General features: G+C 36.9%; 1 protein-coding gene across 2 annotated transcripts in view; it reads right to left on the bottom strand.

The window, feature by feature from the left end:
* Rnf128 (ring finger protein 128) overlaps positions 1-23,372 on the bottom strand; it is a 109,443-nt gene that overhangs the window by 22,571 nt on the left and 63,500 nt on the right. For both annotated transcript variants that reach the window (XM_052736603.1, XM_052736595.1), the window contains exon 2: positions 5,967-6,214. In XM_052736603.1, coding sequence (XP_052592563.1) covers positions 5,967-6,214 — 248 coding nt within the window. The remainder of the gene's footprint in view (positions 1-5,966; positions 6,215-23,372) is intronic.

Here is a 23,372-nt window from a genome sequence, read left to right as displayed (position 1 = left end):
GACCACTTGGTATTGAATAAACAATTAGAGTGCTCATCTCTGGGGAAGACTACTTCTCTTGCTCTCAGTATTTCATAGCTCTGTCTAGGGGTAGAAGTCTGTGAGATTTTTTTCCCCTTCCATGTTAGCATGTCTATTGTTGTTTATCTTATTTTTTGAAGCAAAGTCACTCACTGGCCTAGCACTCACAAATTTGGCTAGATTGTCTGGTCAGTAAAGCCAGGATCCTCCTGTTTCTTCCTCCCCAGCACTGGGATTACAGTCAAACCCTGGCATACTTGGCTTTTTTCTATGAGTACTGGCGATCTACATTGGCCTTAACATTTATGAAACAAGCAGCTTATCAATGGAAAAAATATCCCCAGCCTTTAAATGTGTGTGTGTGTATGTGTGTGTGTGTGTGTGTGTGTGTGTGTGTGTGTGTGTGTGTGTGTGTGTGTGTTAGATGGAACCCATAAGCACATGTTAGAGAAGTGCTTTACCACTAAGCTACATTCTCAGAACTCAAAGTATTATCATGATACAGTTTGGTTTAGTTATCAAATAAACTAAGAGATATCACAGAACTCTACATTTCTAGAAGAATTCCTCTTTCTCATCCATGAAATATTATTATGGAGAAATGTCACTAGTGGCAATGACTGTGTCATGTTTAGGTTGGATGTTAGTTGGGACAAAGTGTATCATCTGTCTTAATTCACATTACTATATAGTTACAGGTTCCCATTAACTGTTGTACAGCATGGTTAACTCCCTCCATTACAGAGCACATGGCTATCATTAAAATTATTTCTATCCTCATACCTAGTCTTATTTTTATTACTACATACATATGATTTATAAAATTTAGTGGGTTTTATTATGACATATGTTTTTCTTCTCAAAATAGTTATTTCCTAGGTCTTGCTTATTAATTAAATTTGTCCTTGGACAATTTCACACACATACACAGTATATTCTGATTACTCTTTCCCTGCACCCTCCCTTATCTCCTCTCAAATCTGTCAATCCTCTTCCCACATTCATGTTTTTTGGTCCTGTTTTGTGAACCACTGAGATTAACCATGGATGTCTGTGTGACTGGTGGTTTGGAACTATCCACTAGAACCTGGTGAGCTTATCACTGGGTATGCAGCTGAAGACAATGACTCTCCCCTTCCCCAAATCTATCAATAGCCAACAGTAGTTCATCAGGGATGAGTAGGGCCCCATAAGCTCCTACCCTATCCATGACTGACTGCTGACAGGGCCAGTCTTGTGCATGCTCAGGACAAGAAACTGTAGTTGCTGTGAGTTCATTACTACCATGATTGTAAGATACCTAGAAGATGGCTTTTCACAGTCCTTCCTGTCTTATGGCCCTTACCCTTTCTCTGCTCCTCTTCTATATTGTTTCCTGAACATCTCAACTACTCTGATTTGTGTGAATATTTTATCAAGGCTCATTACATGTTCAAGGGATTCCATTTTTCTCCTGCTCTTGGAAATGATTCATTCCTATCTATTTTAATTACTACATATTACTCTTCTTAAAATCACTGTTCATTAAGGGTAAATGTACAAAGCTGACACCAATAGCATGCTAATGTGGAAAGGGAAAAGCTTGTCAGGCCTTAAAGAACTAAGGGATGCTGAGAGTGGGAGCAAATCTTCTCCAGGGAGCTGATTATCCAGTATCAAATGTTCAGCCCTGGAAGCATATATACTAGTAACATTATATGGACTGTCAGGTTATAGTTATGCATTTAGGAATATATATATAGTTTTATATATATATATATATATATAGTTATATATATACACACACACATACACACACACACACATATGTGAAAACAAAAGAGGCCATGAATTTGAAGAAGAGCAAAGAGAACTACATGGGAGGATTTTGAGGGGAAAAATGATGTAATTATTTATAATCTTGAAAATTATCTTTTAAAAAGTAAATATAAATCCAGCTTTTCTTGCTATACCTATTCTAGCCCCTATTTTACCGAGTATCCTCATTTGTTTCATTTAGTAGTATTTAATTCAGTGTAAGCTGTCACTGAGTATCAACTGCCTTAGATAACGTCAGCATATATACACTATACCTCCCTCCAAATGTTGGGTACTGTATTCTATAGCCTTACTGTGGTCATTACCACAAGTAGTTTAGTATTTAGTGTAATTGTGTCATGAGGTTTCTCATAATCTTCTTTACTTCATATTAAGGTTGTTTCAAGTAGAAACAAATCTAATAATGCTTAGTATGTTATTTTCATTCATAGCCCACTGGTATTTTTCATGCTGTTTAGAAGTTTTTCACCCACCAAAACAGGATGATGTGTGCTCTTCAATATCTTCTATGACCATATAAAGAAATTACACCTGAGGGCTCATCTGAATAATTACCAAAACTTAGACCATGATAAATTTGTATAATATTTACTGTTATGCTTCATAATCTTCAGAATGAAGATATCTCTGGATACATAATCTTCCCTAATTCTTTTGCTTTGGTTTTCAGTGACAGGATCTCACTTTGTAACCCTGGCTGGCCTAGAACTCACTATGTAGTAGGGCTGGCCTTGAACTCACAGAGATCCACCGGAATCTGCTGGAATTAAAAGCATGCACCACCACGCCCAGCCTTCCCTAATATTCTACTAAAGGGGAGAGTTTCCATAATACAGCTTCATCAACATTTCTACTAGTACAAAGCAGAAAATGTGGCTAAATGTCCAGTGAAAGTTGTAAATATGTTCATGAAGCTTTTCACCAACAAATCTGAACTTATGAAAATAAAATAAATGGGTAACATTACAGCACTCAAATCTTTATAAGCAAAAGTGACTGCTACCCATATATTTAATCCTTTTATCCTCAAAGGAGAAAGAGATAAAATCCAATAAAGTATAAAAGCGGATCTTCCAAAAGCCTTTTGTAATAAATGAGAAGCTTTAATGCTATTCTTGAGAAATTCTACAGAGGTTAACTTTCATAAAATATATTGTAATCTATGAAAATTGCTTAAATGAAAGAAAAGATTAGGCCTAAATGTGCAATGAAGCTTGTGCATCACCAAGCAAAGTTCTTTATAAACCCTTTACTCCTGCCTCCAGAATTGTGAATAATTTATTTCTGTTGTTTAAAAGCTAGGAATAAACCTTATTACTTGGCAAAGGAGTTTAGAGATTTATTAGAGCAGTTAGAATAGAGAAACACGGATCCTACTGTGGACATACAAAAACCACTCTCCTCATTGTGACTATAACCTTTGAATAGTTAGTCATACGTGACAGCATTTTTCCAACCTCAGAGATAAAAAATGCATAATACACAAATGTCAAATATTAACACAGTGTGAATCTACTGAGTGGCCTGGCATAGGAATGCTAAACATCCTTCTGACCATAGCTAGCTACATGCTGAACCTGCAGCCATTGTGATAAGCTCCTTCACTGAAGGGGACAGAAGTCAATTAATTCTAAACATTCTGATGATCACCATGCATTAATATATGGTGGCATCTGATTTTTATATAAGTTTTATAATAAAATGCAAACTTTTCATCTATTGTGAAATTCAATTAACCTTCTCACTATACAAAAATCTTGTTGCTCCCAGTCCTCAATACACTGAGGTCTTCTTTGCTTCTTGGAGAATTAGTACACAAAGTGGCCAAAACTTCACTGCCTTGGAGTAACTTCTCAGATTATATAAAAACACATTCTATTGCTTCTGCCACAAGATCACCTGAAAGCATTAGATACAAGCTGGACATTATGGAGAAGTGGCACAACACTGTTGTTACATTGAGAATCCTTGAAGGGAAGAGAAAATAATGATAGTAGCAATGGACCAGGAAAGAAGGAGGAATGGAAGCAGTTCAATAATTATAATCTAGATGTATAGTGACCATAAAATCAACAGCATTTGTTCATGAAGGATATATGGGGAGAGGGGAGAGAGAGAGACCGAGGGAGGGAGGGGGAGAGAGAGAGAGAGAGTCGGAGGGAGGGAGGAGAGAGAGAGAGAGAGAGAGAGAGAGAGAGAGAGAGAGAGAGAGAGAGAGAGAGAGAGAGAGAGAAGGAGAAATGAAGGACAGTGTTGATTGGAAAGAACCAAAGGAAAAGGAAACATCGCTAAAAGTAGGTAGAGGACAATTGCTGGAATGATAGCCTTGAGTACACAAAAGATAGAGAGAGCCTATATACTAGGAAAAGTTGGCTGCTGCAGAAAATATCTGTTGAAATAGAAGACATGGAAGAGGAGCAGGATCTAAACACAGATACAGATAGAGGGAGCAATGTAGAACTACTCTTTGGATTGCTTCCATTTTATTGGTAGAATCAGATATAATTAGACAGTAAAGTTGAAGGATGTATTGGTGACTTAAGTTGTAAAACTTAAAAACAAGGAATGTAAGAGAGTAAATAGCTAAGGAAACATTTAATTAATGGGTAGTATTAATGGTCTACTCTGAGACTGTGATCATAAATTTAAAGCCAGTGTAGCTACAACTATTTTTTGGCTCTTCTGCAAGTCAAGGTGTAGACACAGACTAGCTAAGCGTTAGGATTTAACCAGGGTTGAATTTGCCAGAAAGTATGTCTACTCCTGCATATGCATAGGCTTCATGTGTAAGGATTTAGCAAACCCTGGATTGAAAATATTCAGAATAAAAAACTGCATCTCTCCTGGATATGTGTAGAGTTTTTCTGACAGTCATTCCCTACAGAACATAGCATAAGACTTGTTTACATGGCATAAACATTGTATCAGCTATTATAAGTAATCTAGACATGATTTCAAGTACACATATATGCTAAGTTATGTGCAAACACTCTCCCATTTTACGTAAGAGATGAACACCTATGGATTTGAGTATACAACAGGAGATCCTAAAACCAATCCCCTATGGATGCCAAATGGATAACTCAATAACAAGACAGTGAAAGCACAAGAGAACTGAAGATGTATGCATCTGAATGGCCACAGAATCTGAGGTGATGAACTAGAGAAGTGAGGCTATGGGAAGAGGTGAAGATGGTTTACAGATGCCAGGATCAGGGATAAAGAATCATAGGCACTCCCCTGTTCTATAAGCCTCTGGCTGTTTTCTTCTATCATTTCCACACTTTGTACTTTTTAAAGCATTGATGTCAAAATATACTAAAAATTAGGAACATGCCGTATGTTTGGAGTTTAACACTGTATCATGAACAATTAGATTTTAAAACCTTCCTTGGGCTGGTAAGACGACTTAAGGAGGAAAGGTACTTGCGTCCAGTCCCAACATGAGTTCAATTCCTGGAACTCATATGATGGAAGGAGGGTACAGGCAAATTGTCCTCTGACCTCCATATGCACACTATGGCATGCACATGCCCACCGTCCACACACACAACAGATAATTGTAATAAAACCTACATTGTCGTGAAATTCAGCATTTCTTTTTTACCTCCACTCCCACATACAAATTCTCTCTCTCTCTCTCTCTCTCTCTCTCTCTCTCTCTCTCTCTCTCTCTCTCTCTCGAATGCACACACACACAAATATGTGCACACACATACACACGTACATTTACCTTCAGGAAGCGACAACACTTATATTGGTTTTATGAAGATTTCTTCATCTGAAATTTATAATGTCTCTTTTTTTCCTTTGAGTGTGAAATGATTTTATAATTTAGAAAAACAGTTCATTTAAAGCAACATATGTATTTACAGTAACTTATAAATAAATGTTGGCTGTGCTCCCTTAGGTGTTAAAAGATTTAATCAATCAGGATTAACTGCTTTGACAAATGACAGAACATAGGACTTGAGATGATGGAAACTGCTATACTTTTAAAATGACTAGATTTCATAAAACATATGCATAGATCTTGTCTAGTAAGTATATGAATAAACATGAAACTCAAACTATAATTGAAACAGTAAAAACTATTTTAAAATTGGGAAAAATGGAGCATTACAAACCTGCTTCCTACTTTGAGCTCTTGCATTCCGTAATCTTCGAGCAGAATAAAAGATGAAATAGCCCACAGTTGCTGCCGTAATAATAAAAAAGGACACGGAAACAAAGAAAATTGAATAATGATTCACCCAGGGGCCATGTTTTTTCCCTACTTCGATGACCATTGTTACTTGTATGCCTCTTTGAATGGACTGCAGAATTTTTGTTCCTTTTAGATTGCCAATCATGATTGCAACAATGTCTCCTGCACCTGTAAACAAACAGGAATTCAGTTTTAGTTTGAGGTTCTTAATATAAAAATGCAATTTTAATGGATGATTTCAAACATTGAAAATCAGACCTAATGATAGAAAAGGATGTATTATAATTCAATTAACATTATTAAGTACCTACTACATATTCAAAAGACATAAGGGTTATAACCACGTATAAGATTTAGTCATGGATCTAAGGAGCTCGTAAGTTTAAAGGAAAGCATCACACACAACATTACCCATAATTCAACAGTATTACCTTTGAGGCCTAATTTGCATTTTTTTTTTTTTGAGAAGAGGTCTTACTCTGCTCCCCAGGCAAGCCTGGAACTCAGGTACTTCTGCCTCAGCCTCCTGAGTAGCCAGGAGTACAGACCTGAGAAAGTACCCCAATATGCAAATTTCATGAAGGCCTTCTTTTTTTTTTTTTTTTTGGTTTTTCGAGACAGGGTTTCTCTGTGTAGCTTTGTGCCTTTTCCTGGAACTCACTTGGTAGTCCAGGCTGGCCTCGAACTCAGAGAGATCCGCCTGGCTCTGCCTCCCGAGTGCTGGGATTAAAGGCGTGCGCCACCACCGCCCGGCCTCATGAAGGCCTTCTTAATGATAAATAGTTCACTGGCTGGTAGACAATAGAACTTACCTCCTAAGAAATATTAAAATATGTAGATGCATTCTTTTTAATTATAAGGAGGCAGATTATCATATATACTCAATATTAATATATACAAAGACTTATATAATAAGATAGGGATTTGAGACAAATAATGTGCATAAAATGTTTTACAGCCCACACACATGTTTACGATGTGGTATTTTTCTATATCTCCAAAGATAATATATAATTTGCACAGGCTGTTTGGGAAGGAGAAGCAGACCTGTGAAAGGAAGAGAGGGTAATGGGTAAGCCAATACAAAGTTCATTTTAGACATGTATGAAATGCTGTAAGGAAATTCAATATTCTGTACCAATTAATGTACTATGAAGCAAAGTAAAGAAGAAAAAAATGACAGAAGAGAAGGATACGGCTTCATCCAATTAACGGTTATTACAAGAAAGGGAAAGAGAAAGAAAGCAGGCAGGCAGGCAGGCAGGCAGGCAGGCATTTTGCTCCAAGAGCTCTAAGTTTTCATATATGGACCTGTTCAGGTTAGCAAGGAAGATAACCAAGAGAAGGGATAGAAGTATTTGTTTCTATTTACCACCAGTTAAGGACAACTTACACTATGATTGTTACTAAAGGCCTCAAATCCATAATAACCTCCTTTCTACTCCCAAACACATTTGGTTAGAAAAGCAAAAGAAACCTTATCTTTCTCAATGATCTGAGAATGTCTTATTGTTCAAGCCATTCCAATGCTTATCAAGGTTTATAATCCTCCTAGTTTTTATGAACCAGGATGAATGATCTTAAGCAAAAAAAAAAAAAAAAAAAAAAAGGGTTCTTTGAATGTTAATATATTGCCAACCAGAGAAACCTCCTATTGATACTAGGTTAAGGTACTACTCAAGGTTAATGATCAAACTCCAGTCTGGAATAAACAACCACCCACAAATAAGACTCTGAAAGACCTTTAGACTAGAATTTAAACACAAATGGACAATACTAAAATAGTATTGCCACTTTTAATGATTATGAGTAAAAAAAAATCTTAACTGGAGGATTTTTTTAACCCAAATAATCCTTAAAATTCACAGCTCCTAGTAGCAAAAGACTTTAAAGGATTAAGCCTCATAGAAATACGTCACAGTACAGTGGGTAGGATCCTCTCCTAATATATGCAAAAGGTATCACCACAAATCCTTTTATCACTTTAATTATTCATATGAGTGTTTGCTGAATGTCTTTATGTGTACAGTGTTCATGCAGTGCAGTTAGAGGAGACTGTCAGATTCCCTGAACTGGAATAACAGATAGTTAGAAACCACCATGTGTCTGGGAACCAAGTCTGGGTCCTCTGGAAAAGCAATGGGTGCTCTTAACCTCTAAAGCATCTCTCCAATCCATCACGACAGATAGTTAAAGCTCCAAAAGGACTATTTACATGTGATAGTTAAACTCTTCTGACTCCTACTGACTAATGTGTGGCCACTCAGACTGATAGAAGTGAATGACTCACAGTCTTATTTCCATGGAGAAAAATCTCAAAAGGTATAGGAAGTAAAGGGAGTATAAAGTGTAGACAGCATTTTCTGCATGTACATCTAAAGCAAACACATAACCCAAATTTCCCGAATTGTTAACTTAGCAGGAAAGTAGCTCATTTTTTGTTATTTATTTTTGCTTAAATTCTAGCCATGAAAGGCAAACATAGACTTCTCTGTCTTTTTCCTATGAGCCATCTCTTAGGAAAACATCTGACTGTAAAGTTTTCATTAGTTACATAATGTGATCTTGTAATATGTATAATATTTGACAGCACAGACAATTTTAAAAGTCAAGTTTGGAATATATTACCATTTGAAAGATCTCTTTTTACACCATAGATGAGGCCTTTTAATAAGTTTCTGAGTAGTGGAAATAGTTTTACTATTTTTTACCACTCTTAGAAGATACAGACTCAGGCCGGGTGGTGGTGTGCATGCCTTTAATCCCAGCACTCGGGAGGCAGAGGTAGGCGAATCTCTGTGAGTTTGAGGCCAGCCTGGTCTACAAAGCGAGTTCCAGGAAAGGCACAAAGCTACACAGAGAAACCCTGTCTCAATAAACCAAAAAAAAAAAAAAAAAAAGATTCAGACTCAGTACCAGAACTGGCTACTCAGACTAGCCACTGTGGTCTGATTTAAAAATAAAGATAGTCAAGTATGTACATTCTGTATACAACAGGATCGAGGTTGTGTTTCTATCCCCACAATCCATATTCATACATATTTTATATAGTCTAACAATGAAGTTGACTGAATTACACTTCCAATCATATAAAAGACATTTCTCTTTTTGTCATGTGTGGTGTGTGTGTGTGTGTGTGTGTGTGTGTGTGTGTGTGTGTGTGTGTGTGTGTGTATGCACACATATGCGCATGTGCTCATGCATGTGTGTTGGGGGTATGTTCTTATGTGTATATGCATAGGGAGGCCAGGTTCAATATAAAGCTATCTTCCTCAGTTTCCTTCCCCCTTATTTTCTGAGACAAGTCTTCCCAATGAACCTAGAGCTTGCCAGTTGGGTTAGGTAGGCTGGCCAGCAAGCCCTAAGGATCCTCTTGTCTCTGCTTCTCCAATGCTAGGATTGCAAATCAAGCACGTTACCAACTTCTCCCCGGCCCCATAAACATTTTATTTTCTATATACCCTAGGCATTATTCTATATCTCTTCTTCCCCAGTGCCTTGCAGCTTTCTAAAACTGGTTCCTTGTCCAGAGTGTTCCAAATCACAGTTAATGGCATCACAACTCTTCAGGTCACATGCTTTAGTAGCAACAGAGTCAGTCTTCAACACTTTAGTGCTCAACTATCAATCAAGTAGATTTTACTTCCTTGGTGTCTTCCATTATCAAAATATTTTTTCATATTCATGCTGCTTTCATAATTCCTTGCCATATTCCCATAACCTAACATCCAGTATCCTTAATGTTCATTTTACCAAGTTCCCTTAAAGTGTTGTATCTTTAAAGATATCTCCTTAAAGTTTCATCAAAATTCATCCTCCTGTTTGTTTCTTGGCATGTGTTGGTATGTCTAGCTCAGCAGTCTTTACTTACTCTCTATTACTCAAGTCTGACCCTTTGGTGTAGGTGTAAAAGCTCATATGATGTGGTCTCAATGGAGTCGTCTAGTGTGGTGTATCTCCCTTACAATGCCAATTCATGCACACTCTGATTCAACCACATGGGACCATTTGTTGTCATTCGCTTTTCATTAACTCTATTTTTTTCTCTACTCTTATCCTCAAGTTCCCTGAATCCATTCTGATTACTGCCCCCTTTCCATTTGCATATGTATCTATCCCTCAAGATCCAGTTCATACAGTGCCCCTAAAATAGTCTTCCTGAGTGAAAGCAAATGTTCCATCACTTTTGTTTGTAATTTCTATTTGGTGTGTGTGTGTGTGTGTGTGTGTGTGTTTGTGTGTACTTGTGTGTGAGCACCTTCACATGAGTGGAGGTCAGAGACAACTGTGGGAGTCTGTATTTTCCTTCTACAAAGTGGTTCCTGGGGATAGAACTCAGGTTATCAGGCTTGGCAGCAAGCATCTTCACAACCCACTATGCCATCTCACTAACCCCCATCAGTTGAATTTTAACTTCTATGTAGCTCTTCATTTTGCCTGAAAAAATCAATCAGAACACCTAACTCCTGCTCTAAACTAAGAATCTGGTTTTTTGTTTGTTTTTGGTTTTGTTTTTTAGAGTGGGAAGAGTCTTTTAATTCACTACAGCAATGGTTTTATTTATGGGATGGTTAAAAAGTTAGATGTTTCACACTAGTAAAATTTACTGGGAAAACTTCCTTACATGAATAATAAATTTTAACCGTGTTTATGTAAGTAGCTTTTTAATCTGTGTGTTATGTGTATGCACTGTGTATGTACATACATTCATGTGTCAATACAAGTGCACACATGCTATGATATACTGTGGACATCAGAGGACAACCTAGGGTATCGCTCTTCACTTTCTACTTTGATTGAGATAGGATCTCTTGTTGCTTTTCCCCACTGCATATTTCAAGCTAGGCAGCCTTTGAGCTTCTGGGGACTCACCTGTCTCTTCCCCTATTTCCCTACAGGAGAGTTGGGATTACAGATGCTTTCACTACTCTGTATGACTTTACCTGCATCCTGGAGATTTGAACTCAGGTCTTCACACTTACATGACAAGTGTTTCATTCATTGAGCCATCTTGTTAACTTGTTAGTAGCAGACATATTACATTTATCATAGTCAGATATGCCTAGCTAAGTCCTTATTTTAAAAAAAAACTCTATCTAGTGCATACAACCGTCCAATCAGCTTTGTGTTCCATAAGGGAACATAAAATACATTTCAGCACAAAATTAGAATATTTTAAAGCAATCTATAAGTAGTGTTTCATTTCTGTAAAACATAGTATATCATAGAGTGATTAAATATACACAAGTTGGGCAGCAAGATGACTCAGAGGATAAAAACCCTTGCCACTGAAGTCTGACGACCTGTAAAGATGGAAGAATGGGACCAAATCCACAATGTTCTTCTCTGGCTCCCATACCCATGTTGTGGCATGTGTGTGCTCATCTCATTCAAAATAAATTAAGTGGACAAACTATCCAGAAAATATTAGGTTCATTCCATTATATATTTAGCACATAGTTTTTTTTGCTCTAGTGGACTATGTGAAGCAAATGAATAAATATCTGTTCTATCTCTGTAATATTAAAAACATTTCATCTTTAGTTGTACTTCCTTCTTATTCCACAGACAAAAAAATGTATGAATATTTAATAGTGCCCTATTTTCATAACTAAGATATACTAATTATGGTTTGTTATTGACAATGGATTATCTTTGTAAAGCATTATTAAATATAGCAGTAATATTATCTGTCCCTAGGCTGTAATAATTTGTACTGATGTCATATATCATTGAAGCTGAAATAGACCTCATGGATCAGTCTAATTCATTAAAAAAAATCTAACACTGGACAATTTTTCTTGAGGGAGGAAGGTTCTTGCTGAACTTGTTGCTCATAGAATCAGCTCTCCCTGAGAAGGGACGGTTAAGCATGGGTCTACAGGAAGAGTAAAATGGGCTTCCAGAGAGCACTCGGGGGCTTCAGTGCAAGTACCCTACAGCATTTATATTTGTTGCTCAGTGCCATTTTGTTCTGAAATTTACCTACACCCTGGATAAATAAGTTTACCAGATAAGATTTATCTAGAAACTAGGGCCTTTGCATATTTAATCCTCACACCTGCCCTATGCAGTAGGCATTGTTACTGTTCCAAATAGAAGATAAACTGAATTTGCAGCAAGGAGAGAGAGGAGGAGCTTGGCGTCAGGGCTCACTCTTCTATACCAGTTCACCATTTTCAGTGAAATCTAAAGTGATTTGACTTTAAAAATAAAAATTAAAGAGGGACATCCAAGGGTACAGTGGGAAAGTTTAAAACCTGGTTCTCGGGGTTGAATTGGTAGTGTAGTTCAATTTTATGGTTCAAATTTTCCAACTGTGGCCATATGACAAATTACTCAGCCACCCCGCTCTAGCCTACTAGTAGGCATTATGATGAAAATGTATGTGTAAGTAGTATAAAATGGCAAACTTAACTGATATCAAACTCAGTTTGATCATTCTTCTCACTTAGTTATATCTACCTTTAAACCAGTTAATGTTGGTGCCTGGGATATACTCTAGCTGGTATAGTGCTTGTCTTAAACGAACAAGGACAAATTTGATTCGGAGAAGCCACATTAAAGAAGGCTAAGTTGCGCCGGGCGGTGGTGGCGCACGCCTTTAATCCCAGCACTCGGGAGGCAGAGCCAGGCGGATCTCTGTGAGTTCGAGGCCAGCCTGGACTACCAAGTGAGTTCCTGGAAAGGCGCAAAGCTACACAGAGAAACCCTGTCTCGAAAAACCAAAAAACAAACAAACAAACAAAAAAAAAAAGAAGGCTAAGTTGCGTTGGCACTTGCTTGCAGTCCCACAACTGGAGAGGCAGAATAAGGGAGATCATGGGGACTGGGGGATTTAGCCAGCTTAGCCTATTGTTTCAGGCCAGTAAACACCCTGTGTTGTCCTCTGACTTCCACACACATGTGTATCCACTCCCCCCCACACTCATATTTCACACACACAAGTAAAAAAGCCAATCAATGTGTATATACAATCCCAAGTTAGGTTTATTTTCCATTTATTACTCTATTGAAAAGCACAAAATAAGATGTTGACTCTAGAACTCTAGAGTAGATTCATTTTGGTGGAACAAAACTAAAATATAACAAACAAAAATTAGCACTGTGTTTCAGACCTGAGAATTAAAGGCAAGGCCTCCTGAATGAGGCTGTGAATGACAGGCAAGCACTTTACCACTAAGCCACACCCCAAGGATCTAAAGAAAGCCTTTTATGACTGTTGGTGTGTGTGAGTTTCTGCTGCTAAAGGAAACCATCCTGAGCTTTGTTCTCCTTTAAGCTTTCCTATGGCCTTCCAATATTGCACATGGCCATTATCACTGCTCCAGCTGATGCTAGATCTTTCAGGTTTCAAATTAGGTTCAATGACCTTTTAAGTGATCTTTGGTTTTCTTTTCATTCTTTTTTGTTGTGCGGAGACCTGAGCCCAGGGCCTCACACATAATGGGCAAATATTCCATCATTGAGCTATAATCTCAGTTTTATAAGTGATCTATCTAAAGGCCCATAAAACATTCACTATGTAAACTTAGCCACTTATGATAAGCTGTACATATGTGGTCATACTCACAAAGTGTTGTAAATATTTAATGCTCCTAAATTAGACAGATAGAAACTGAAAGAAACATCGAAGACACATACATACAGGCTAGAAGAATTCTTCTAGAATTTTTGTGTGTGTGTGTTTACACATATATGTGCATAGGGCACCTTGTAGGAGTCATTTTCTTCCACCACATAAGGTCTACAGAATAAACTCTGTTGTCATATTTCCATAGCAAGCACCTTTACCTGAGATCCTTGCAGGCCCTTCACTCCCACCCACCCCCCTTTTTTTAAAGAGAGAGCCTCATGTAGCCCAGACTGGTTTCAAACTCACTATGCAGCCGAGGCTGACCCTGAACTGCTGATTCTCCCATTTTAACCTCCAAAATTCTGGGAATGTGTGGCCCGCTGAGCCTTGTAGCATCTTCATTTTTAACAAGATTTGGAAAATACAGTGGATGTGAATTTTCAAAGGGACAATTAAAAATATGGCCCTTTGCCTTTTAGGGATAATGAGGTACTGCCACTCTAGATCCAGAGACACCCTAAGCACTTCTTCAAAGCTCATGAAATTGATCTTCTTTGAGGACCAGAGTTCAAAGCCTTAAGAAGACAAATCCAATTATCATGTAATAAACTTATTTTGCTGAATTTATGTCAGTTAGGCTGTATCATCTTTCTCATTAGTTTGTTCTCTTATATTATTCAATGCAAACAGATTTGGCAGTCTATAACATTATCTTTAAGATCAATATCAATGCACGAATTTATATAGTCTTACGAAAGTTGTGGCGCTATCTAGTTTTCCATCAGAAGTTTCACTGTAATGATTCTGCACTTTAGAAAGTGCTAGATTTAAAAAGTGAAACATGAGTTGGATAGCTCAGGTGATCAAATCAGTGCCAATGAGTAAAACTACAACTAACTCCTTTATGGACCAGTGATACAGAAGACAGTCAGTACCTCCAATTTCATTATAATTATTTTTGAGTGTCTATACATAGGCCAGGCACTGTGTTAGGCTGGGGCTACAGTAAATAACAAAAACACAGCCCCGGTCTTGGGAATAGTAATAATAAAATAAGATGTAGCAACCCTTTTTTTTTATTAATTATTTGTGTATGTAGTGGTGGTGGTAGGTGCCTACAGAGGCCAAAAGAGAGTGTCAGATCCCTTGGTAAGTTGGAGCTAAAGGTAGTTGTGACCCACCCAACATCAATGCTGGGAACCAAACTTAGGTCTTCTAGAAGAGCAAGTGCTCATAACCACCAAACCATCTCTTTAATTCCTGTAACAACTCTTACCACTATTACTGAATATCATCCAGCTAAAATATTAATCACAATGGCCTTTAGCCTAAACACTATTGAAGACATTTCTTTTATGTTTAGTATTTACATTGCACACAAATTAGATACAGGTTCATGGTGATAGCTGACCTCTTTCATTTATTTTTAAAATGTAATGATATTATGATTCTAGCCTAATCTTATTTACTTGTAAACACAACCTCATTAAACAGGTATTTCTAGATTACTTAGGACATAGTAAGTTCTATGTTTCTGGACCTTATTAACTTGCCTCGATACTAATATGTCAAAATATAAAATAAGCTATGATAAATTTTTATAACATATAGAATATTCTAAGCACAATGACAGCATATTCACAGGACCTTGGCATTGCAATATAAAACATCAGGAGATGAGCAAAAACAGCACTCTTTTAATATTAGGAAAGCACAAGAATTCACCAAGAGTAAATCACAAATAAGGGCACTGAAGTCCAAAGTCATGTTGTAAAACTAAGCTCACATCAGTGCTGTCCAGGCATCCTGACACTGCAATGGAGTCAGCACTTAGGAATTCACTGCTATCGAGAATGGACAAAGTCAGCTTGTAAGGAGTTCCAATGCAGTCAACAATCTCCCATTAGCAAAACCTGGAAACAATCACATGTCCCTTGGAAAATTCACTTTGTCCATAGTGGTTTTCAGAGACTTATTTTTCCTTTAGAGCATAAACTTCTAGGGCAGTCGGGGAAAACAACTATTTCAGTCAGGAATACCAAAGCTCATAAGAACAAAAATCTAAGAAGTACTTTTGTAAGGCAGAAAATACAGAACTGTGGAGAGTATAGAAAGTTGCTCTATTTCTATGGACTCTCAAATATTTCAACTGTAGGTTTGGAGGGCTCTATGATACCAGAGAACTGGGGAATGGATCCATTTGGATATAACACAAAACAATCTCTGGAAGATGGAGTCTTCAGAAGCAGCATATTAAAGATAGTAGGGAAATAGCAGCAACTCTGTAGAAAAGGTCACAGCTGAATAATTTGTGCAAGACCTATCACATTTACAAGTAACAATTCTCATAACTGTTTTGAAAACATCTAGTCCCATCTTAACTATTCTGATTTCCACTAGTAGTTATGTTTAGTATATCATTAAGAACCCAAGAACTAGATTCCCAATTCTCCAATTTTCTGATCTTAGGACACTTACATGTTTTAAAGTTACTTATGACTTCAAAGAACCTTTGTTTATTTAGGTTATTTCTAGAGACATTTACCATATTAGAAGTTAATACTAAGGAATTTAAAAAATATTTATTCATTCATTTAAAGTTATCATAAATATATAACAAAATTTTGTTAAAATAAATATTATTTCTTCAAAATACAGTAAAAAATAGTGGTATTATTTATCATTTAAGCAAACCTCTTTAATGGCTGACTTATTACAAGGAAATTCATAGCAGCTGGAAATTCATGTATGCTTTTGTATTAGTACAATCATGAGATTTTAGTGGAGGCATATAAATTTTTACTTACAGAAATGATGAAACTAGGACTAAGTGTTGCTTTAATAGTATATTCAGATAACTGTATATACTGCACTCGGATCCTACACCCAAACTGAATTCTTTATTAGGTATAAGGTATAATTTAAAACTATCAATGGACCCTCCCTACTTGGTTAAATGGAAATCCACCGGTTTGCCTTGCTATTGAATGGATTTTTTATTTATCCACACCTCTCCCATCCCGTGTGTGTGTGTGTGTGTGTGTGTGTGTGTGTGTGTGTGTGTGTGTGTGTGTGTGTGTGTGTGTGTGTACATGGTCCTGGTCCCATGGGGGACTCCTGTATATGTATGTGGGTACATGTCCATGTTTGTGGCCCACGGAGACCAGAGGTCAACCTAAGGTGTCATTCCCCAGAAGCCATCCACCCTGGTTTTTCAGACAAGATCTTTCACTGGTCTAGATCTCACTAAGAAGCTAGGCTGGCTGGCAAGCCCCAGGGATCCACCTGTCTCAACCTGCCAGGTACTGGTATTGTAGTACTGGTATTGTAAATGTGCAGAATTGTACCCAGTTTTGTCACATGAGTTCTGGGGCAAGCACTTAATCAACTAGGCTATATCCTCAGCTTCATTTGTCCATTTAAATATTGTTCACTAATCATCTGGAAAGTCTTGTTTCACTGGATTATACAGATATAAATGATAACTCACACATAAAAGACTACACACATAAAAAAGTAAGTTGGTTATTAATATCAATTCTGATGTTATCAGAAAAGTCAAAATATCAGGAAGTTATCAAGTTCAAATGGTGGGTACATTTTATATTTCAATTTTGCCTGAAAACTTAAAATTATATCGCTGGTATCAAATACTGTCAGTGGTGTTCCTTGAAATGACAGGCGCAGTTTTCACTTTTGAGAAAAGGTCTTCCAAATATTGAGCTCTAAAGAGCTCCTGTTTGTCAGGAGGTTGTCAAGTTAAAAAGAGGTATTTGAAGAGAATAGCTAGTTCAGCCGACAGGCCTATCCCACACGTGCTTTTCCTTCAAACACAACACTCCATTGTGTTGCAAGCTGCGTCATGCCTACTTCACATCCCATCACACAGAAATACAACTATATGTAAGTGATACAAAGCACATCTCTCTTCTATATGTACTTAAATTAGTTCCGTTTGGCCTAAAAGATTGAGAGTAACATGGCAAGTGCTGGAGGCTATGTTCCAGTTGAAGGGTAAGCTTCTAAGTCTAGGCTGTGGCTGCATTCTGCACCCAAATGTTTTGCCCGTGAATTCTCCTTTCTAAGACTTTATAATGTAGGAAAACAAAGCTGATCAAAGCTGATTAAAAATTAGTTATTTTATTCATTCATCAGGATATTCTTTAAGTGGCCTTCAGTTTTCTTTTTAATTTTTAAATAATATTTCTATTAATTGTTTGGGACTTCATATAGTATACTTTGATCATATCTACTACTCTCCTCCAACTCCACCCAAGTCCATCCCTACCTCCCTATCCACCCAACTTCATGTTCTCTCTTTTTAAAAAAAACCATCAAGTTCAGAATCCAATGGGAACAGTTGACGGCACAGGGCAAAACAACTACTGACTTAAGATATTAGAATGATAGTTTGCTGAGCATTAATAAAAAGGTAACTAGATGGAAGTAATAAGGATTTCAGAGAAAGAAAATCCATGCATGTGAACATTTGATATTTTTGCCTTCATATTGATCAGCTTTGTTTTCCTACATTATAAAGTCTTAGAAAGGAGAATTCACGGGCAAACATTTGGGTGCAGATCACAGCCACAGCCTAGACTTAGAAGCTTACCCTTCAACTGGAACATAGCCTCCAGCACTTGCCATGTTACTCTCAATCTTTTAGGCCAAACGGAACTAATTTAAGTACATATAGAAGAGAGATGTGCTTTGTATCTTAAATGGTGCCCAACTTTAGACATCAGCCAGTGTTATTGTTGTGTAGACCTGAAATTCCTAAGTTGACATTGAGAGCTAGACTATGTCATTTAGATTTACACACTGCTGTGGCAAAATACCTAAGACAACTTTCAAAAAGGAAAGGTTCTTTTGGCTAAAAATGTCAATGGGTTCAATTCATGATTATTTAGGCTGGGAACTTGGCCTATTTGTTTTGGACATGTGGCAAGGCAGAACACTAGCATGGGGAGTGTGTGACGGAACAAAGCTACTTACCACAAGCCCATGAGAAACAAGGTCAGAGGAAGGGACAAGGTCCCAACATTCCCTTCAAGGGCCCATTTCCTTTATTTCATTAGGCTCATGTCTAGAAGATGTACCACCTCCCAGGAATGACACAGGCTGGAGACCAAACCTTTAACACATGTTTCCTTGGGAGACACTCCAGATCCAAAGTGTAACACCGACTAAACTCTTATTGACCAGGAAAAATTCAATACAGCCTGAAACTATGAACTCCATGGAAAGAAACAATGACATTGCAATTTATGCCTATGTATTACTTGATTAAACCTCTACTCCTTCACATCCAACATACAGGAGGTCCAAACTTTTGCTGGTTTTGGAACCTCTTTTGCATTCTCTTCAGTAATAGTTTGGAACAGGGAGATTTGATTGGAAATTGCATTATCATTATAGTTAGAAAGAATATTGTGTTGGGAGATAAAGTCTTCATTTTGAGTTGGGCACAAGAATTCAAAGGTATAAAACTTATACACCTAAAGGAATATTAATTAGACTTTTATAAATTAAAGGAGATTCTATAATGCCTCTGGATAACTTCCATTATGATATAGGTACCCCAATGTCATAAATATGAATACCTCAATATATTGGATTTCTTCTTGTATAAAGTATCACATGGCTAGCTTCTATACTATACCCCACAGATAATTTAAAAAATCATATTTTTATCCTTTCATAATAAATTGCTTCTAAGACTCATTAAAAAAACAAGCATTGCCTGTAGATATCTACACTGAACTGTCATCAGCATGATCTAAAAGGTACAAACCATATACATAAATGTTTGTCACATTTGAAGCATTCTGTCCTTTCCATAATGAGTTGAGGGAACTCTACTGGTTTAGTTACATCTGTAAATTGACAAGACTTTTGATGTGGTTAAAATTATGAGGCCAACATTAAAAAATAATGGGAGAAGTTGTCAAGTGCATGCTAGTCAGAACTCCCAAATCGTATTTCAGATGTTTAGTATTTGGGAGGTAAAAAGGAAGTCTATAAATAAAGAAGCTCAGAAACAACACATTAAATAAAGTTGAACGGAGTTTCCTAGCATATTAGAGGCTCTGAGAAATGCTACAGTGATGTGCACTGCTAGTCTCTAAGACCTGGCTATAGATTAGGTGAAAGAAAAATTAAGCTTTCCTTTTAATGTATTAAAATGTGCACCTAATTCTTTATCTATATTTATCCATCATAATAAACCTATAATGTAGACATAATTATTATTCTCCACTCTACATGGGTAGAAATCAAGTTTTAAAGAGATTAATTTGGCAAAGCTCACAAAGCTATTACAGGAGATAAATGAACTGGGAATCATATCAAAATCCATCTGATTCCTAAATCCCTTCCCATTACCTCTGTGCCAGAAAAAGGGCCAGAAACATTTCTGTTGATGAGGTGTAATCTCTTAATATTAAGGTTTGTTCTGACTTTTAAAAAATGGAAATGCATAGAAGGAATGGAAGGCATGACAGTTGTTCCTATATTCCATTTCTGTTTTATTTGGTAGGTTTCTCATTTTTTTTTCTATTTTTTTTTGTCTTGCTTTGTTTTCTTATTGTGCTGGAGATCAAATTGGAGACCTGAATATGATAGGCAAGTGTTCTACCCCTGAGTTATGTCCATAGTTGTCATTGTTTTATACTGAGACAGGGTCTTGCCATGTACCCAGGCTGACACCACACTCCTAAGTATTACAACAACAGACATTTGCCACCATGCCTGGACTCGCTTCTTCATTATGCATTTTCCTATAATTTCTTTTAGAAACTACCCAGAAGAAAATAGCAGTATGGGTGCCTCTGCTCTTTTCTTCTTTTTGCATGTAAAACAATTACAGATTTCAAAGTATGATACTGAACAACTAAAACAGCTAGTAGGAAAGTACTATGTTTCAAACTAATAAAAAGGACTGTTAGCAAAAGTTCAAGAGAACTATCATTCTTCAATTGTTCACTAGGGGTTCAACACTTTATTTATAGCATCAGGGAGAATAGGTATTACTAGGTCTCCTTCATGAGCAAGTAACTGAGGTTCAGGTTGCCAAAATGCCCCATTTTACATATTTACTCATGGGTAAAGCAGGAATTCATGCCAAGCAATCAGACTCAAGGACACCTGTTCTTGTATTGTAATATGCTATCTTCCATTTTCAAATGGAACACCTTCACCCTTGGTACCATAGATTGAAATAAAAAATAAAGCAGTCAAGTAGCTTTCCTTACTACCAAAGGCTATCTGTTGGCCTTTCCTTACATTATTCAAGGTTAAGTCAATTCCCTTACCTTGTTAGTGAGTTTAACCAATAAGCATCAGCCAAATAGAAGAGAAAATGCAGTGGTCTGAGGGTATTACTAAAATATTCCATCCAGGTGGAAAGATTGTTAAGACTCAGGGAGCAAATGACACTCAAAAGGCTCAGGCAATAAACAACTCCTAAGTCTCAGAAAATTCCTGAAACTTAACAAGATTCAAAAGAGCCCCCACAAAAGTTTCTGGGAAAATCTGAGGGAAGGAATAGAATATAAATACAATACATTATAAAAAAAATTAATGAAAAAAATTCACTATGGGGAGGTTCTGGGAGGAGACAAGGGAGGGGAAACCATGATCAGAATATACTGTACAGAAAATTTTAATTTGAAACAAAAAAAGTTTTAAAAATGAAAGAAAAAGCCCCCTCCCCCAGTTATATAAGCACTAAGTACTGTTGGAAAGAAGTCTCCTGCTGGCTGAGCTGGCTGCAAGTCTTGCAGGGAGCTCCATGGATGTAGCTTTCATGAGTTGTCACTCACACTTTTCAGTGATGCAGCTGCTTTGAGCCATCCATACGCCTGTGAGCAATCCCAATAAACTCACTAGTTCACTAAGTTAGAATCGTGTGGAATTATTTCTTTAGTCAGCGCCTTATTTGGGATGAATAGATGCTTGTTCCTGTATTCCCAGGAAAAGACAAACAGCTGAGGATTACAGAAAGGAGGTGACAGGCTATCTTTGCATTGGCCAGTTCTGATACCTCATATCTCTTGCCTTCGTGAAAATGAAATACAATCAGTGAAAACCAAGAATTGGATGCAAACACTCTTTAGAAGAGTACTTTGGAAACAGTGTTGTAGATGGTTTGCTCATGGCTTTATGAATGAAATTCTCACCGAAAACCATTGCATCTTTTTCTAGTCTCTACCCAAATGACTATTTAAATCTTCTAAGAAGATAAAAGATGCACTTGTAAAGCCGATGGCTAACTAAAGCACAAGTCAAACTTAAGATATTTTTAAAAAGTAACTTAAGTACAGGGGCCGGAGAGATGGTTCAGCAGTTACAAGCACATGGTTGGTAGTTCATGACTATCTGTAACTCCAGTTCCAGGGGATCCAATACCTTCTCCTGGCCTATAAAGACACTACAGGCATATGGTGCACAGACATACATGTAGGCAAACACACATACACATAATATAAAATATCTTTAAAAAATTAAGAATACTATAAGTGTTATTAGAATAAATAAATAATCTTCAGAGATCATCAAATATTAGAAAAACAAAATTTCTTCAGGGTGAACCACAGGGAAATGGTAAGGGAGAATCATGATCCATGTGACAAAGAAATTGAATACAATAAAGTCCAAAGCAGCACATTGGAAGATTCTAATAAGCTAAAGAGCAACAGGACGATCATTATAAGCAACAACAGAAACACTATTGGGTAATATTCTAAAGTTTATTTGTAAGCTAATTGTTTGGAACTAGACATAACACTTTTTTCCCACAGTAATGTTGCTAAAAGAAATTGGATTTTCAAAAGAGCACACAGATTAATGAATGTTAAAATGCTTTGAGGATTCAAACCTAAGAAAATAAAAATGATTACTTAACCTCAAATTAAATAAAAGTTTTTCAAAAGATCATATCATTATAATACCTAAAGCAAAGCAAACAAAAACATTTCAGATTTATCTGGAATAGTGGAACATGAGAAAGTGTATTTAATCAGGAGGATTATATAGCTGATTAGAGTTTTTGCAGCGATTATGTGAGTGAGTATAACTACCCACTCAAGGTCATTATATATCAAGAGCACAGAGTTTTTATATAGTGATTAATTTCACTTCACAAGAAGTACAGTCACCTAGCAGGAAGAAGGTAACAGAGATCAGAACCTGAGAAAAGAGAGAGGCGAGTATAGGGGAAGGAGGAGAGACAGAGAGAGAAGGAAGCAGAAGAATGGGAACACACCTATATGTGCAAAGTGTAAGAGTACTTAAGATAGGATTTACCAAACTTGTAAAGGCTGAGTATGGGGGTGGGCTAAAAAGTAGGGCACAGTTATTAAGAGGAAAGGAAAGGGTACCACAGCAACCTATATATTCAAGGAGTTCTTGTGTGAACCACAAACTAGTGGAGTTTCACATAGGAGAAAGCAATTTCAAGGGAAATTAAGAAGTAATTCAGTTTTAATGAGCCAAAATGGTCCATCCACCATTAATAAAGTATAAAACAAGAATACTAAGGTTCCCCACTGCTCTTACTCCAGTAAAAATTCTTTCCCCTTCCTAGAGTGACAAAAACTATCAGAGAACCTAGCGCTGCTGGGTGGAAATCGTCAACATTGAATTCTTTAAACTACGCACAAGTCTTCAAAGTATTGAATAAAATGGATGCTAGTATGATGCAGCAAGCCTTTTCTGGAAAAGAAAGAAAACTACAAAGAAAGATGTGGT

This window comes from Peromyscus californicus, unplaced genomic scaffold, assembly GCF_007827085.1.
Source record: "Peromyscus californicus insignis strain IS unplaced genomic scaffold, ASM782708v3 Scaffold_10__1_contigs__length_136768540, whole genome shotgun sequence".
NCBI lineage: Eukaryota > Metazoa > Chordata > Mammalia > Rodentia > Cricetidae > Peromyscus > Peromyscus californicus.
Note: the sequence above shows the minus strand (reverse complement) of the source record. Positions and strands in the feature narration are given on the sequence as shown.